Source organism: Hydra viridissima, unplaced genomic scaffold, assembly GCF_058129835.1.
Source record: "Hydra viridissima isolate aposymbiotic clone 2 unplaced genomic scaffold, HvirCarnegie_v1 scaffold_10, whole genome shotgun sequence".
NCBI classification, from domain to species: domain Eukaryota; kingdom Metazoa; phylum Cnidaria; class Hydrozoa; order Anthoathecata; family Hydridae; genus Hydra; species Hydra viridissima.
Genome location: NW_028324309.1, coordinates 11,660,234 through 11,675,460, shown reverse-complemented (window position 1 = coordinate 11,675,460; position 15,227 = coordinate 11,660,234). Strand labels below are relative to the sequence as shown.

The window sequence follows — 15,227 nt, the reverse complement described above, 5'->3', positions numbered from 1 at the left end:
AAGAATAATGCACTAAACAGATGGAATCCAAGCCATAATCATACCAACACATTCTTCGTATATTTTCAAGGCAAAATACAGATGAGTAAGTTGGTCTTAAATTGAGCATTTTGTCGAGTTTGATTGTTCATATGATTTAGAACAAGATATTAGGTAAAAAGCCTCGGTTTTAAAGACATACAACCCCGAACATTAACAATCAAGTATTTTTTGCCTGCCGTAATTCTTGAACCCGAAATGTAACGTGAAATAACTTTAAAAGAGTTCAATCAAAACGTGTCTTGCATAGACAAACTAAAATTTTCTGAAACTTATCAAATAAAAAAGATTTCAAGACGCTCGGGTAACTACAATTAGTACATTAGAACGATTTTTTTTGTTATATGAAAATAATAATCACTAATTACAAGAAAAAACTTGTTATTGCATTTTAAAGCAACTTGATAATCAAAATGATCTCATTTTTGTGAAACGTCTGCTGTTGATATCTTGCTCGAAAGGAAAAAGGCGGAAATTGTAAGAAAATAGTAAGTGAAAGGCGCAAGAAAATGCCTCAAGTGGCAAAAAAAGAATCAAGAGCATCTTCAGAAGTCCGGTTGGCTTTTGATGATTTTGTCTTTTTCTTTTTCTCACCGGAAGATTTTGTTTTCTTCACAGTGTTTAATGCTTCGCTATTTTTAACAGTGTCCGTGTATTTAGATTTACTTGTGTTAGTACCATTTGTTGCTTCCTCGTTTTTCAACTCGTTTGCTCTCGGCTTCTTTTTTCGTTTAACTTTTTCAACTGTTTCGCCTGTCTGAATGAACGTAAAAAGTTATGATAATGACTTAAGCATGTGTATTTCCCTTTAAGAGAACTTTTTTCACAAAAATACAATCGACAAAAATTTACAAAATATTCACTAATATACAAAACAGATAACAGTAGACATCTTAAGACAATAACGAAACGCACTTAGGCTGCGTAACAATTTACTATGACCATCTTACAAAATTAACAAAATTTAATCTTATTTCTTTTTGTTTTTACTTTTTTATTATTTAAAGCCTTAAATCTTTTGGTCACAAAATAATTGATAAATTTGTTCATGTTGTTGGCGGCTAAACCTTACCTGCCAGCCATTTTGCAACTTACAAAGGTTTTGCAGGTGTGCATTTTACGCTTACGTTTTTAAAAAATAAGATAATTTTTTTGTAGTTTTGTGGTAAAAAAGAAAAACCTTAACAACACTTCGTCAAAGAATACAAAACAAAATAATACTCGAAAACCGATTAATATCCAATGATGCAATTATTTACTAACTCGAGCAGTCTGGAATCAAGTTACCTAAACGAACGTCCTTCAACGTCCTCTCAAAATTTTAGTTAAAATTCTCAAAAACCAGTAAAAAAAAATTGACACAAAAAATAATTCAAAAATACGGCTAAATCAATTTAAAATTTTCATTTTAAGCGAAAGAAACAATTGTTAGAATGAAACTTTTCCTCAACCGTGACCTTTTAATCGCGAGTTGCAAAAGAGTATCACAAATGATTGAAAATTGTATTGAAAGCCAAAAAAGAGTATCACAAATGATTGAAAATTGTATTGAAAGCCAAAAAAAGAGTAGAGGCAAAAAGAGGAAACTATTTCTCAACAAAAAACGTCATCAAAGTAAATGATTTGTTTGTCATTAGAAATCCCAAATTTTAAATTTTTGATCAATTTTAAGTCAAAAAATGACAGCTGTTTGTTTAACCATATATAGCTTCCATTAAATGACATGACATTTAGAACCGCAAGGAGCTATCATCATAAGAAGCATGAGAAAGAAAACTAGGTTTGCTTAAAATTTTTGATTAAGCAAAAAAAATCTAATTAACTTCAAATCAACAAATCCCAATAGAAAATTAAACAATACATATATACACTAATTTAATTTTCTATCTACAATGTGTAAAATTTGTTCAAGCCATCATATAAGTTTTATGTAAGCGCTATGTCACTATGAAGTGAATGTTTAAGTCTAAATAGTATATAAATGTAAATACTTGCAAAAAATTATTTATAACTTGCAAAAAATTATTTCATCTAAATATTACTTTGGTATATATATTTAATTCCAATCTTTGGTGTTTACAAATTTTTTTCTTGATGAAATGAAATCAGAAGACGAAAGTTTATCTGTGTGTGTATATCAAAGCATTTAAAAGTTTATCTGTGTGTGTATATCAAAGCATTTAAAAGTTTATCTGTGTGTGTGTATATCAAAGCATATAAAAGGGTCACACTTTTTATATAAAGTTACAGAATTAGTGTGATTACTACTATTTATTAATCAACTTATTATTTTTGCACAACTGCAAATTTTTTGCAAATGATATTTTTTGATTTTTTGATTTTTTTTTCTTATCATAACACTAAAAAAAAGGTATATTAGATCCAATGTCGTTTTATTGGAACAAAACTAGTTAAACAGGCTTAACTGGTTAAACAAGTACCTGCACAGTTTTTTTCTTTTTCTTGGTTTCTTTGACCTTTGAAACTTCCTCAACTAATAAAAAGAATATAACAAACTTTTGAACTGATTTTTTTTTAAACTTTGACCAGGGAAATCAGAGTTGTGTAGCTGGAATGAAGCTGTTGAAAATCTATGAAGTTTTGATCATGATATTACAAAATTCATTTCAAATTAAAAAAATAGTATAAGTAGTGTGCATTAATATTGTATGCACAGCGTAAGTTATATATAGAGAAGTTAGACATACAAAAATTGAGTTGGTGTCTGTTTTTAACGCCCAACTTTTCTACATGTAACTAATTGTTGAATTTTACAAATATTTTTAAGTTGTAACTTAAACAAATAAGTAGAAAATTATAAATGTTAAATAAATGCTTTTATTATGATTTTGTAAAAATTCTACCTTTTGGAAGTGTTTTTTGCAATTGGCTCTGCATAAAAACCTCTAAATCATCTACATCAAAGTTGATCAAAGTGGTTTTCCTGAAATAACATTTAAATATATTGAAAAACTTCATTTAAAGATTAGTTTTTATAAATTTATTTAATGCTTTACTTACTTTTCATTTACAGTAGCATTCTTGAAATTCTTTCCCTAAAAGCAGCTTTAAATTAAAAATTAAATAAAAACTACTGATTTATGTTTAAGGAAAAATAAAGGTTAATACCTAATTTTCTAGAATAATAAAATTAAATTTTCTCTCACAAAACAAGAAATAAACAAACAAAAAAAATGTAATTGACAGGAAATTGAAATCTTTAAGTAGTAAATGCTCACTTTTTCATCTTTAGAATCACTTTCATTTGCACTATCTTGCATCCAGTCTTCTTCAATAGTTGCAGCTATTTCATATGCATTATCTTCTGTATCACTGTTTTCAATGTTTTCAATGTGGTCAGAAGTTTCTTTTATTATTTCTTGATCTTTTTTACTTAAAATATTTGAATTCAGACTTTGAGAGTTAATTGATTCTATCGTTTTAGATACACTTAAATTTAGTTCATCATGCAGCTCCCGCTCATCATCAGGAATTCCAATCTCATCATATTCATATGATAAATCAGTTTTTGTGTTTGGATAATCTGATTTGTATGTATCTTTATTATTTGAATTATCTTTCAGTTTGTTTGACTTAACTTGCTTAAAAATGGAAACTTCAGACTCCTTTATTACTGGCTTTTCATTGTCACTAAGGTCATCAAATTCTTCACCAGAATCTGGTTTGTCAAAAGCAACATTATCACTAGCATCAGATTCCAGGTCCTCATAGCAAGCTATAATTGGGTTTTCATCATTGTCATCATCCTCACTATCATCACTCACATTACCGCTAGCAATAAAAATAAAGAGCAATAGTAAAACTCACACAGTCTCTCAAAAGCAGAAAAAAACAAAACAAAGGAAAACTTTTAACACCTTGTTAAATTATGTTTCTTTTCTGGTGGAACTGTTGCAGGGGCATTTAGAAATTCACTATCCAATTGATCAGGGACAAACTCATCAACATTATTTACCGCTACTTCTTGTTTAAGATTATCACTAGATTCTATAAAATATCATCTTTTTAACTTTTTATTATTATGCAGGAGAACCAAAGAAAAATTTGCTAAAATGCATAAAGCTTAAACTTTTAGTATTTGCTTCCAAGTAAAGACAAAAATTAATACTTTAGGTTATTTTAAAAAATACAAAACTTCTACTTTATAATTACCTTTAGGTTCTACCTCACCACCAAACAACTTTGATTTATAAATTTGAAAGCGACTAGGCTTCAACGGCTCTGTATTTACTTTATCTGTTTCTGGTTTAGTAGAATATACTGTTGGAGACACTGTTGCCACAGGTAACTGCTTGGTTGTATTGGAGCTATGAGATGTTTGTGCTTTCAACTTTACTGCATCTTCTTTGGTTCCTATGTAACCATTAACAGCATTACAAGAAAACACATACTTTTAATAATATACTTCTACAATTTTAAAATTTTATCCTAAAAAATATTAACCAAGCTGTGGAATTTAAAAACATGCGTCAACACTGTTTAAATCACAAACCAAATCCAGAACAAATGCAAAATATACAGTTTGAAACTTCTGATAACAGTTATTAAGAAATAAGACATGAGAATTAAAAAACAATATAAAAAAATGATTGAATGAACCTTCATTGACTTTACTCAAGTCACTTGAAGAAACATATTTTGAATCAGCTGGTATTTCAGGGTTGATCTTTTGTGAAAACATTAACTTAAACCTAAATAAAAATTATAATTTTAATTTAAAAAATGTAAGTGCTCAAAAACCAAAAAAAAATAAACAAACAAAAAAACAAACAAACAGAAAAACTGATATCTAGTAGAGATGTAAAAATATATCTAATTATATATAGAAAAAGTCTTTCCTTTAAATTTGTACAACACAAATTATGTTCTAAAGTCCTGCACATAAAAAGTAATTGCTTACTGGTCATAAGACTGCTCAGCTGATGAAGAATCAATACAAAGTGCCTCTCTTGTTTCCTATAAAGCAAAGGTGTATTCAAGACATCAAAGGAAAAATATAGAAACAATTCATTACAAGTAGGGTAATTCTGAGAGAGATTGCCATCCAGTAGAGTTTGCCATGCCTTAAATAATGGCACTCATTTGACCAAATAAGACTAACATCATATTACTATTTTCTGCACCAATGTTCAAGTTAGCATTACTAACCTATTTTGAAATTTAGTGCTTAATGGTACATAAGGGTTTATGATAATTTCAATTTCTTGCCATATTAAGATAAAAAACTCAAACTACATTAACTAGAATTATAACTGCTTGTTATTACTTATTACTTTAATTGATTATCAAATAATTAATTACTTTGTTATTTAAATATTGCTTAAGTTCATGGAAAAGAATATCTTATGTGAGATTGAGTGCAACTTATTAATCAAAGTCTGATATGAAATTATGCACAATGAAAAAAATAACAATTGATACTTTATGAGAGTGCACAAAATAAAAATTTGTTTAATATCAGATGGAATTAGCATACAATAAATACATAATACTTGGTTGATCATAAACATACAAAAGAATTATACTCAATTGTTGTAAACACACACAAAAAAAAAGTTTAAAAATCATTTCAACTAAAAGATTTAAATTAAATTCACTGTCAGCATTGTTTTTAATGATTACCTCAATTTCGAGTGTATTTGCTTCAAGCTGGCGCAATAGAGTCTCTCTCTAAGCAATTGAAATACTGATGATTATCTCTTTAAAATATACAAACAATTTATTGCAATACAGCAAAAAATCCTAAAATGACTACAAACTCTGCCAATTTTTATACTAATGAAAAAAAACATACTGATTAAATATTAAAAGCTTACTTGGAGAATTAAAAATGGCATGTTCAGAAACTTGTAGATAAAAGTCAAACCAAATCCTTCTTTTACAGAGCATTCACTGAAATAAATCTCAGCAGAGCCACTTGGCCTAAATGAATGTTAACTAATTTAAAGGTACTTAGGCCATACTCATTGTAAACATTGAAGTCTTTCATGGTATTTTAATGAGGGAGAGAATATGGCAAAATTTAAACTCTTCATTGTCAATTAGATTTTTTCTAAAGAAGATAAGAACATTAAGTAAAAAAAAAATAAATACTGTAAACAAAATTCTTTAAACCTTTCATAATGTTCAATAAAAGCAATAACTTCATCGGTTTGCAAAACTTTGTGCTCGTGCATATCGTGGAAATTAGCCTACATAAAGAAATACTTTATTGCCAAAACTGTTGCCATAGAAACGTTTATGTCTAACTAGTCTCTTTCAAGGATGCTTACTGACAAATCAAACACAAAAACTGCATTGAAAAATCTTTATGGATTGTTTTCAAGGCTTCCACTTCAAAGTGATTTAAGAATTAAGCAAACTATTTTTATTGAAGTGTTAAAACAGCTATGATTTGTATTTATTTTGGAGCCATATTTGATATTTTATACAAGTTTTAACAAAATATAACATGTGACCTTACATAATGATTAAACATTTAGAAAGATTTTATTACCATTAAGTAGTTTGTAAAGAAGAATCTGAATAAAAAGTTTTCAATTATAATGTGTAGTGGAGTGAAAGTTGACCTTCAATTTTTCATTGAAAAAAGTAGTTTAAGTTTAGTGTTTTGTAACCAATACATTTTTCAAGGTACATTTTCCACAGATTAATATTTTCATCTTCTTACGTTCTTAAAGAATATTTTGACCAACTCTAAAGGGCTTAAAGTCTAGAATAACACACTCATATATACAGTATCTACTTTTTGCATCATGATGTAATTTTGGTTTTATATTTTATTTTTTTTGGATTTGGTTTTATATTTTAAGATTTTGGTTTTATATTTTAAGACATAAAAGTTACTACAACACCACCATCTTCTTTTTGAAACTTAAGGAAAACAGCTTGCATCCGTCAGACAATCAAAAACATCAATAGACAGCTGAATAAAACATTTTTATTCTAAGACTTGGAATAAAAATGTTTTATTTTTGTACTACTCGTATTTTACAAAAAAACAAATGAAAAAAAAAGCATGTTAAGATTAAGCCATCAAATTATAAATCAATTGTATAAGTCTATAAAAGATATTCTACAGTTTATCTTAATCATGTAGATTTTAAGATAAAACAGCAACAGAAAATATTTATATTTTGCAACATCTTTTAATGGTTCATTCAAAAATGTGATAAAACTCTTTGACACCTGTGCAATAAATCTCTTTTTGAATAAAACTTCTGTGTGTAGAAGGCAGATTTCAGCTTCAAATTGATAATTTAGTGCATAGTAGTTATGATTATGCTACAGAAAACTTTGATGATAACGATAAACTTAAAAGGTGTAGGATGTGTGCATACAAATAAATAGGACAAGTTTACTTTTATATTCCAAATTTTTTTAACAATTACTTACTTGCCTATACTAGCCCAGCACCCACCAGGTGCTTGTGACTTATACTCCATAAAGCACTCATAGTGAGGTTTGAAAATGGATTATATGGAAGTGCAGCTATTGGCTCAGGCAAATGATTCAACTTAAGATTGCTATCGCCATACATTTTTATTGAAATGCAATTTAAATGATGCAACTCTTAAACAAAAAATACAAAAGATTACTGTAAAAAAAATATTCATCTCACCAATATAAGCACAGGTATATGCATAGGGATTTTATCTAGTTCCTTCTGGGCATACTGCCAAGTCCTAGATAGTATTTAAAAACTTGTTACTAATATCTAGTACTACTGCTGCTGCTATTACATCTTCTACTAATTTTTCACTGCTACAATCTTAATCCATGAATAAAAAAGATGAGAAAATGCAGAATTAATTATTCAAACACCATTTGTTTAGTTCTTAAGTTATATTTTAAATTACATAATTTTCAAATTGAAAACTACTTTTAAAACAACACCCCAACAAAAAACTTACTTTCATATATGAAGTAAATGTTTTAAGCAACTATTGTTTTAGGAATAAAGTTTATTAAAACATAAAACAGCTAGTATACAAAGATTTATTTCAAATTAAAGGCTTTTCAAATGGCTATTTTGTTTAATTTTGCATTTTGAAACTTATTTGTTAAATAACTCCTTTTCATTTACATAAATTTATTAGAACCTATTTATGCTTAAAATTTATGAAATTTTTGGATAAAACACATATTGCAAGAATAAATCAATGATATAGAACAAAGTGTTAGTTCCAAGTGTGCAGTGAGGTGAAAAAATGATTTCCTTAAAACTTTTGTCATTATGGTTAAGTCTTATAATAACACCTCTTTTTCATAAATTTCTAGTAATTGATATATATATCAAATAAACAAAAAAAAAATTATCAATACATAAAACAGCAAATTTTTAAAATTTAGACAGCATTTTTGATCAAAAAGTTATAATTTCAAACAATTGGTATTTGAACAATTATCTTTGTTTGTTACACATCATAAAAGATCAGAAACAAATTAAATCTTACCAGGCTTTTGTTATATCAAAGATAATAATTACTCCATGTGTTCCTTTATAAACATTGACAAACTCAGCATCTAACACCATACCATCAGCTGGATTCACAGGCTAAAGAATTTAGAACAATGGTTAGTCAGTGCCTTAAACAAATGCTATTCAGATTTTAAGCTAGATGCTAGCTCGGTGTATTATATGTTTAAAATTTACAACTTCTTCAAGTGTGTTTACTTTTTAAAAATAACACTTGTTTGCATTAATAATTAAAAAAACATTTCATAGGTATGTTAGAGCATTTCTTGCTCCATAAACTAAGTTATAAGTTGCATTTCAAATAACACCAATACTAAAACTTGCTGAACATTGGTTGGTCAGTTTCTAACAATCTTAAGCTTATTCTAAGTTCACTAGATTTCTGATTCAGTTTTAAGTTGAGACTGTTCTTTTATTAAAAACAATCCTTTGTGTTGTGGTCATGTATAGTAGGGTGGAGCGATTTTCATAGCAAAAAAAAAGAAAGTTTTAAATTCAAATTGCCTGAGACACAAATAGTTGCATATACACTGATAGTTGCTATAGTTGAATATGAAAGTGATTTTTTTTCTTCAAGTTATCATGATTTCTTCAGGTTTCTTCATGGGATTGAATTTCAAAAAAAAAAAAACCAACTCATTTTAATGTTCATATTCTTTTTAGTTTAATAAAATTTTGATGCTACTTAACTTCTTACAAAAGTGACTTCTAAACATAAAATTCACAATAAAACATAAAAATAAATGTTACTTTTTACAAAAAAAGAAAGGAAATACAAGAAAAATTGGTTTCTTTTTTCATGGCATATGCTGTTGAGGACATCAATGCTAATCTATTGCTCATAGCAACAGCATATTTATTACATAGTTTAAATTACAGCAAATACCACAACCAACTGTAAAAATGTTTATGACACTGAAAAATAAGGAAACCAAGTACAGTATTTATTAAAAATTCGATGTTGGGTGAGCCCCACTATCAATAGGAAAGAGGGGGGCCTTGCCCAACATCTAACCTATGCTTGCTACTATATGCTTTCGATAAATTTGTTTAAGGTTTTACTTTTTTTAATTTGTACTTTTAATGATTTTACTATTTCTTTCAAAGTCATTTTAATTATTAGAATTCTCTACATTTGATGTCAATAACAGATAAATTAAAACGTGGATAAATTAGTAGCAAATATTTGCATTTATTTGTATTTTTAACATATTTGACTTGCGCTCACATATTTTCACAATAGACAGCATTTTAGACTATTTTGGGTAAAAATTTCATTTTTTAGGGCAAAGAGCAACCTGAAGAACTCATCTAAATTGAAAAAAAAAAAGTTTTTTTTTTTATTATCAGACATTGATTTGTAACTCAGGCAAACCTAATTTTAAAATATTTTTAAACCACCCTAGTGTGTAGTACTCCCCCAATTGGTTGTACCACATGGTAGTAGACATGAATTTAAACTGTACTTCTACCTTCATATATTTACATTAAATTCGTCATAAAAAATAAATTTTAACAACAGCAAAAATTGTTACTTGCCAATCAATTGCAAGTATAAAAATAATACCTCATTTTGAATTTTCAAGCCATCAGATGGATTCTTTTTCTTTTGACCTAAATTGATTTTATTCATACAGTTAAATAATTAAAAAAATGCTACATAAAAGATTTTAAAAAAATATCACATGGATAATACTTTGCTAAAACAATCTACTTTTATCAACAATATCCCAAACTTCTACTTTAACAACATCCTCTGCACCTGAAAAAAAATAAAAATAAACTCAGCACTAAAAGAACAATTTCAGCTTTGTGGTATTATTCAAGGTCATATTACACTTTTTTTTACTGAAATTTGCAAAGGTTTAGTAAACCTCTGCAAACTTCAGTAAAAAAAGCAGTACTGCAATTTCACAATCACACATGGTGTGATGCGTTCAAAAGTTTAGAAATGCGATGTTCCATATTGTTTTAATGTTTGAAATTTTTACAAGCTTATATAATACCCAGTATTGAGTTCAACCACTCAGAAATTTGGATTTTGTTCCTCGAAAATGTTATCTTGCTCCACCACAAGAGGTGAATTGAGATTAGGAAATAAAAAAAAAGATAATTATTTTCACTTCTTTTGCACTACCGTTTTTTTTAGTTATCACAATACATAAGAATGTTTTGTTCAACAGCAACTCAATTAGAAGTGGACTGAATTTTTTGCTATTGCAATTTATTACAGATGCAGTCAACCTAAAAACTTTTCAATGTAAGATGTAATAGTTTGATACTATATATATATTTTTTGTTGTTGTTGAAATGACAAAAAACAATTTTTGTGACCTACAACTACAAATAAAAAAATTCAATGTCCTGGATATTTTTTCTTATGTGTGCTTTTTAAAGTGTGTAAATGAAATAAATGTGACAGTAGAAAAACTACTTTAAAAAAGTAGCTATTAATTTTTATTTAAAACTAAATAGTAATTCTAATAAACCAACATATGAAGATAAAATATTTCAAAGAATTTAATTTATTCCTGTGAACATTTAACAAAAATTTGAATTTTTACTTTGGTGGCCTTTTATTTTGGTGGCTTTTTATTTTGGTGGCCTTTTATTTTGGTGGCTTTTGTTCATACCATTTCATATTGAGCTTATCATAACGACTTGAAGCCAAACCAGGCCAGAACACAGACCCTTATAATTGTGATTCGATGAGGCAAAAAAAAATTTGTTTAAGCACTGTTTAACATATATTTGACCAGTAAGTATGGACTCACCATTATATTGATCTGATTTTTTGCCACAACTGCAATTTTTAAATTCACAAAAAATGATAAGTTTGCAAACTTTTTTAGCAAACTTATCATGCTTTGTGAATTTAAATCTGCTTCTCCTCTGTATTTAGAAATATAATAGACAGCTATCAACTTTGGTTTAACATTTATAAAAAAGTTAACCATTAAAGTTTATTTTAAGAAACTAAAAAATCTTTTGGTGTGTATATTTTCTTAACATTTAGTTTACCTTTTTTTACATATATGAAAAAATAGTAATCCTACAGATAGTGACAAAAAAAAAATAGTAATAAAACCTTTACCTCGATAATTCCAGTTCACATTAGCAACCTAAAGTTAACATACAGAAAATGACAAACTATTTTCTATTCTAGGGCTTAAATTTATACTAACTTAAGCTTCTCATTTGAAAATCTTTTATCCTTGCATGAGTTTAGTCTTAACTATTTATGTAATACTTAATCATTCATTTAATAATGGGTGATGACAAAAAAATGAAACTATATTCAATTTAAATTTACATGTAATAATTCTATTAGTTGCATAGATTAAATTTATCATGGATCATGATAATGCCAACCTAGCTGACCCAAGAACGCCATTTATATGGGGTGATAGCATTCACATCAAGGTACCATGTGATACAAATTTTGAATTCTTTTAGTTTTGTCCACAGAAAATAATTTAACTTGAATGTTCAAATTGAGTGAAATGTTGACTTCATAGTGTGCCAATAAAAACACCTGTAGAATGAGAACCACTCTATATAATTTGATAAAAATTGGTGCACCAAACTCTGGGTAAAACACCAAACTCTGGGTAAAATTTCAGTCAGATTGGTTAACTGGTTAAGTATTTATGGCAGTTTTAGTTTAAATTTTGTTAGTTTTTCTACTTATACCTCAAAATGTTACTAATTACTGTGATATTTGGTTACTATTTCCAAAATAAAGGTTTCATGAGTGTTTTTCTATGTAATACTAACAATTTTTTTTATAATTGTTTAATTGCTGCATGTACTGTTTCATTTTATAGACCAAAACATTGATTTGCTATTTAAAGCGTGGTTTGACTTGGTTTATGCATAGCATGAAAATCTCAGCATCTTCTAAGGTAAGAACTACTGCCAAAATGCAAAAAAATCCTAAAAAATTGTTAAAAAGCTAAAGATACTTAGATAGAAGATAAATATTTCTCTTAAAACAGAAAAACTGTGAGAAAACCAATTGTTTTTTATATTGACTAAGATAATTGACTTAAAAAATTTAGATAACTAAGATAACTGACTGCTAAAAAGTTTGGAGGGCCATTCCAAGGAAAAGCAATCTTAACAGATTAGGGGTGTTTTGAAACAATTTGTAAAAATCTTATAAAAATAATTGCAGAGGCACAAAAAGAAAAAATCTCTTGAAAGTTTTCTAAAATTGCAATATTTTTTGAAGAAAGAATTGTTATGGAGGGGAGAGTCCTTTGAAGAGTAGTAAAAATCATTTGTAGGACTGTCTCATCAAATAAGATCTCATCAAAATTGTTATTAAGTTTGACAAATATCATTATTATCATCCCACCAGTTGTCAATCATTTTTTCAAGATCCTTAAAACTGTTTGGATAGAAGCTTTTAAGAAAATCAAAATCATGTCTTAAATTGTAATCAGATGCTATTTAATGGTAATATAATGTAAAGATTTGGTTTAAATAGCTATTTTTTAAGGTTTCAAGAGTCAATAAAAATTTGTAAACAGAGATGTATTTTTTTTGTTGTTTTGCCAACTGGTAGTCCTTTGATCAGGTTTTGCACATTTTTTTAGGATTTTTTTGCATTTTGGCAGTAGTTCTTACCTTAGGAAATGTTGAGATTTTCATGCTATGCATAAGCCAAGTCAAACCACCAATCAATCAACCAAGAATTATGCCTGAGCAAATGCATCATAAAGAGACTTGTTCCTTTCATCAAAGTGAACCATCTAGATGACAATAACATATTCTGGCCTGACCTAGCAACATCACATAACGTAAAAACTATAGTGGAGTATTTCAGGTAAAATAACATCAATTTAACTGAAAAGAAAGAAAACCCTCTCAATCTAACTGAATGCAAGCCTATTGAAGACTTTTGGTCTGAATTGAAAAGAGAAGTATAAAAAAACAACAACTGGGAAGCAGAAACTATTGATCAACTTTGCAATAGAATAAATTATTGTTTGAAAAAGATCGACTTTACTGATATACAAGATCTTATGGGATCCATAAAAAGTGGAATTGATAATATTTGTAGAAATGGAGTTATAGAAGATAAATAAACATATATTTTACAAACATATAATTTTAAAGTTTGAAAAATCCTCTACTTAATACTTTTTTAATTTGAAAAAAAGATTTAAAAATAAAGGAGGTATGTCTTTTAAAATGCGGTCTCAATTTTTTCACCATCACCATCGTCGTTGTCATCATCATTTATTTATATATATATATATATATATATATATATATATATATATATATATATATATATATATATATATATATATATATATATATATATATATATATATATATATAAACAAATAAATAATATCATTAGTATATAAAACAAACTTCTATATCAAAACTTTAACTGTTTGATAAGAATCTACTAGTGATGAAAGAAACTTTAAAATACAAATAAGGACCTTAGATGTTTTAAAATACAAATAAGGACCTTAGATGTTGTAAAATGAAATAAAAAGCATGCTTGAGTCAACAGCTATTAAAGAAGAATGATTGAACAACTAGCTAAAAGACATAAAACAGTTTATTTTACTTGTACCTCTGGTAAAAATAAAAATATCAGCTTTTTTAAATCATATTCAACATATTGTAACATTAATGTTACAGATATGTTGAATTTATGAAAGTAAAACTCTATAACTATATTTCAAATCAGTTACTGCAGTGATACTAATTAAAAATAACTTCATGCTGCATTACTGGCTAAAAGTAATTATTTTAAATTGAATCACACTTTGCTAGACTAAATATAAATTTGAATAAAGATTAGAACTAAATTTTATGATGATCTTCAAGTAAATTGTCAATAAATTTGACAAAACTATTATTAATTAGAATCAATACAGTAATTGTACAGACATATTTCAGTATTGTAAACAATTAAATACCAATAGTAGTTTGTTGCTTCAACCCAATGATTCTTCTCTCAAACTATTTAAATTATGGGTATGAATGCATGCATTAAAACTTGCAGAGCACTACAAATTAGCGTGCTTTTAATAAAAAATACCTGTATTTCATGTGTAGGTATATATTCTTCTTTAAAATCACTACCAGTTAAGCGATGCAAGAGTGCAGACTTCCCAGTATTACGATCACCTTTAATAATGATTTTCACTAAAAAAAGGGGTATATTCCTACAATATTGTAAATATATTTTTGTTTTTCATACTACTTTATTGCATAATAATTTCTAAGAGTTTTTTTTATAAAATATACAGAAACTGTATTATATTGTGCAACAAATCCAAGATTTTACATAGAATGCACTTGTGAATTGTATTGTGTAATAAATCAAAGATTTTAAAATGAAATGTACTGTGAATTTAGTATGAAATTTTTCCAAATAAAAGATTATTACAAAACATTAAAAACTTACTATTATACTGTACACCCTTTGCATACTTTTTCTGCATTTTTTGGTCTACAGGAGCAATTCCACTGGGAAAAACTTTTTCTTCCTGCTTGCGGCTGAACCGCTTCAATGCAGAAAACATATTTAATGTTGGTCTAAGATGTTCGTATATGTAAAAAAGTAATTATATATATATATATATATATATATATATATATATATATATATAATAACTTTTTCTAGATAGCTTTTGCTATATCTACTTTAAAAGTA

The 15,227-nt window shown here is 27.3% G+C and overlaps 1 protein-coding gene across 4 annotated transcripts; it reads right to left on the bottom strand.

Moving 5' to 3' along the window:
* Nucleotides 1-403: 403 nt before the first annotated feature.
* Nucleotides 404-15,138, bottom strand: LOC145181151 (rab-like protein 6). 4 transcript variants are annotated; one of them, XM_090099409.1, is made up of 19 exons: nucleotides 14,979-15,138; nucleotides 14,610-14,716; nucleotides 11,634-11,661; nucleotides 10,254-10,301; nucleotides 10,107-10,153; nucleotides 8,517-8,617; nucleotides 7,682-7,745; nucleotides 6,175-6,251; nucleotides 5,877-5,982; nucleotides 5,683-5,730; nucleotides 4,961-5,016; nucleotides 4,660-4,751; nucleotides 4,213-4,413; nucleotides 3,918-4,047; nucleotides 3,279-3,831; nucleotides 3,061-3,095; nucleotides 2,904-2,983; nucleotides 2,481-2,533; nucleotides 404-796 (listed from the first exon to the last, which is right to left on the bottom strand). In XM_090099409.1, the coding sequence occupies exons 1-19, from the start codon at nucleotides 15,094-15,096 to the stop codon at nucleotides 554-556; spliced, it is 2,187 nt and encodes a 728-aa protein (XP_089955535.1). In that variant the 5' UTR covers nucleotides 15,097-15,138; the 3' UTR covers nucleotides 404-553. The 4 variants fall into 4 exon arrangements, with proteins under 4 accessions (XP_089955535.1, XP_089955537.1, XP_089955536.1 ...); XM_090099410.1 differs by lacking the exons at nucleotides 404-796; nucleotides 2,481-2,533; nucleotides 2,904-2,983 and having other exon boundaries at nucleotides 3,061-3,105; XM_090099411.1 differs by lacking the exons at nucleotides 7,682-7,745; nucleotides 8,517-8,617; nucleotides 10,107-10,153; ... (2 more) ...; nucleotides 14,610-14,716; nucleotides 14,979-15,138 and adding an exon at nucleotides 7,456-7,627.
* Between the last annotated feature and the right edge of the window lie 89 nt (nucleotides 15,139-15,227).

Excerpts from the sequence above, each read along its gene's own strand:
- LOC145181151 (XM_090099409.1), bottom strand. The coding sequence starts at position 15,096 with ATGTTTTCTGCATTGAAGCGGTTCAGCCGCAAGCAGGAAGAAAAAGTT. Across the intron at positions 5,017-5,682 it reads CAAATACACTCGAAATTGAG|GAAACAAGAGAGGCACTTTG; the intron begins GTAATCATTAAA and ends TTTGCTTTATAG. Across the intron at positions 2,984-3,060 it reads AATGCTACTGTAAATGAAAA|GAAAACCACTTTGATCAACT; the intron begins GTAAGTAAAGCA and ends ATGTTATTTCAG.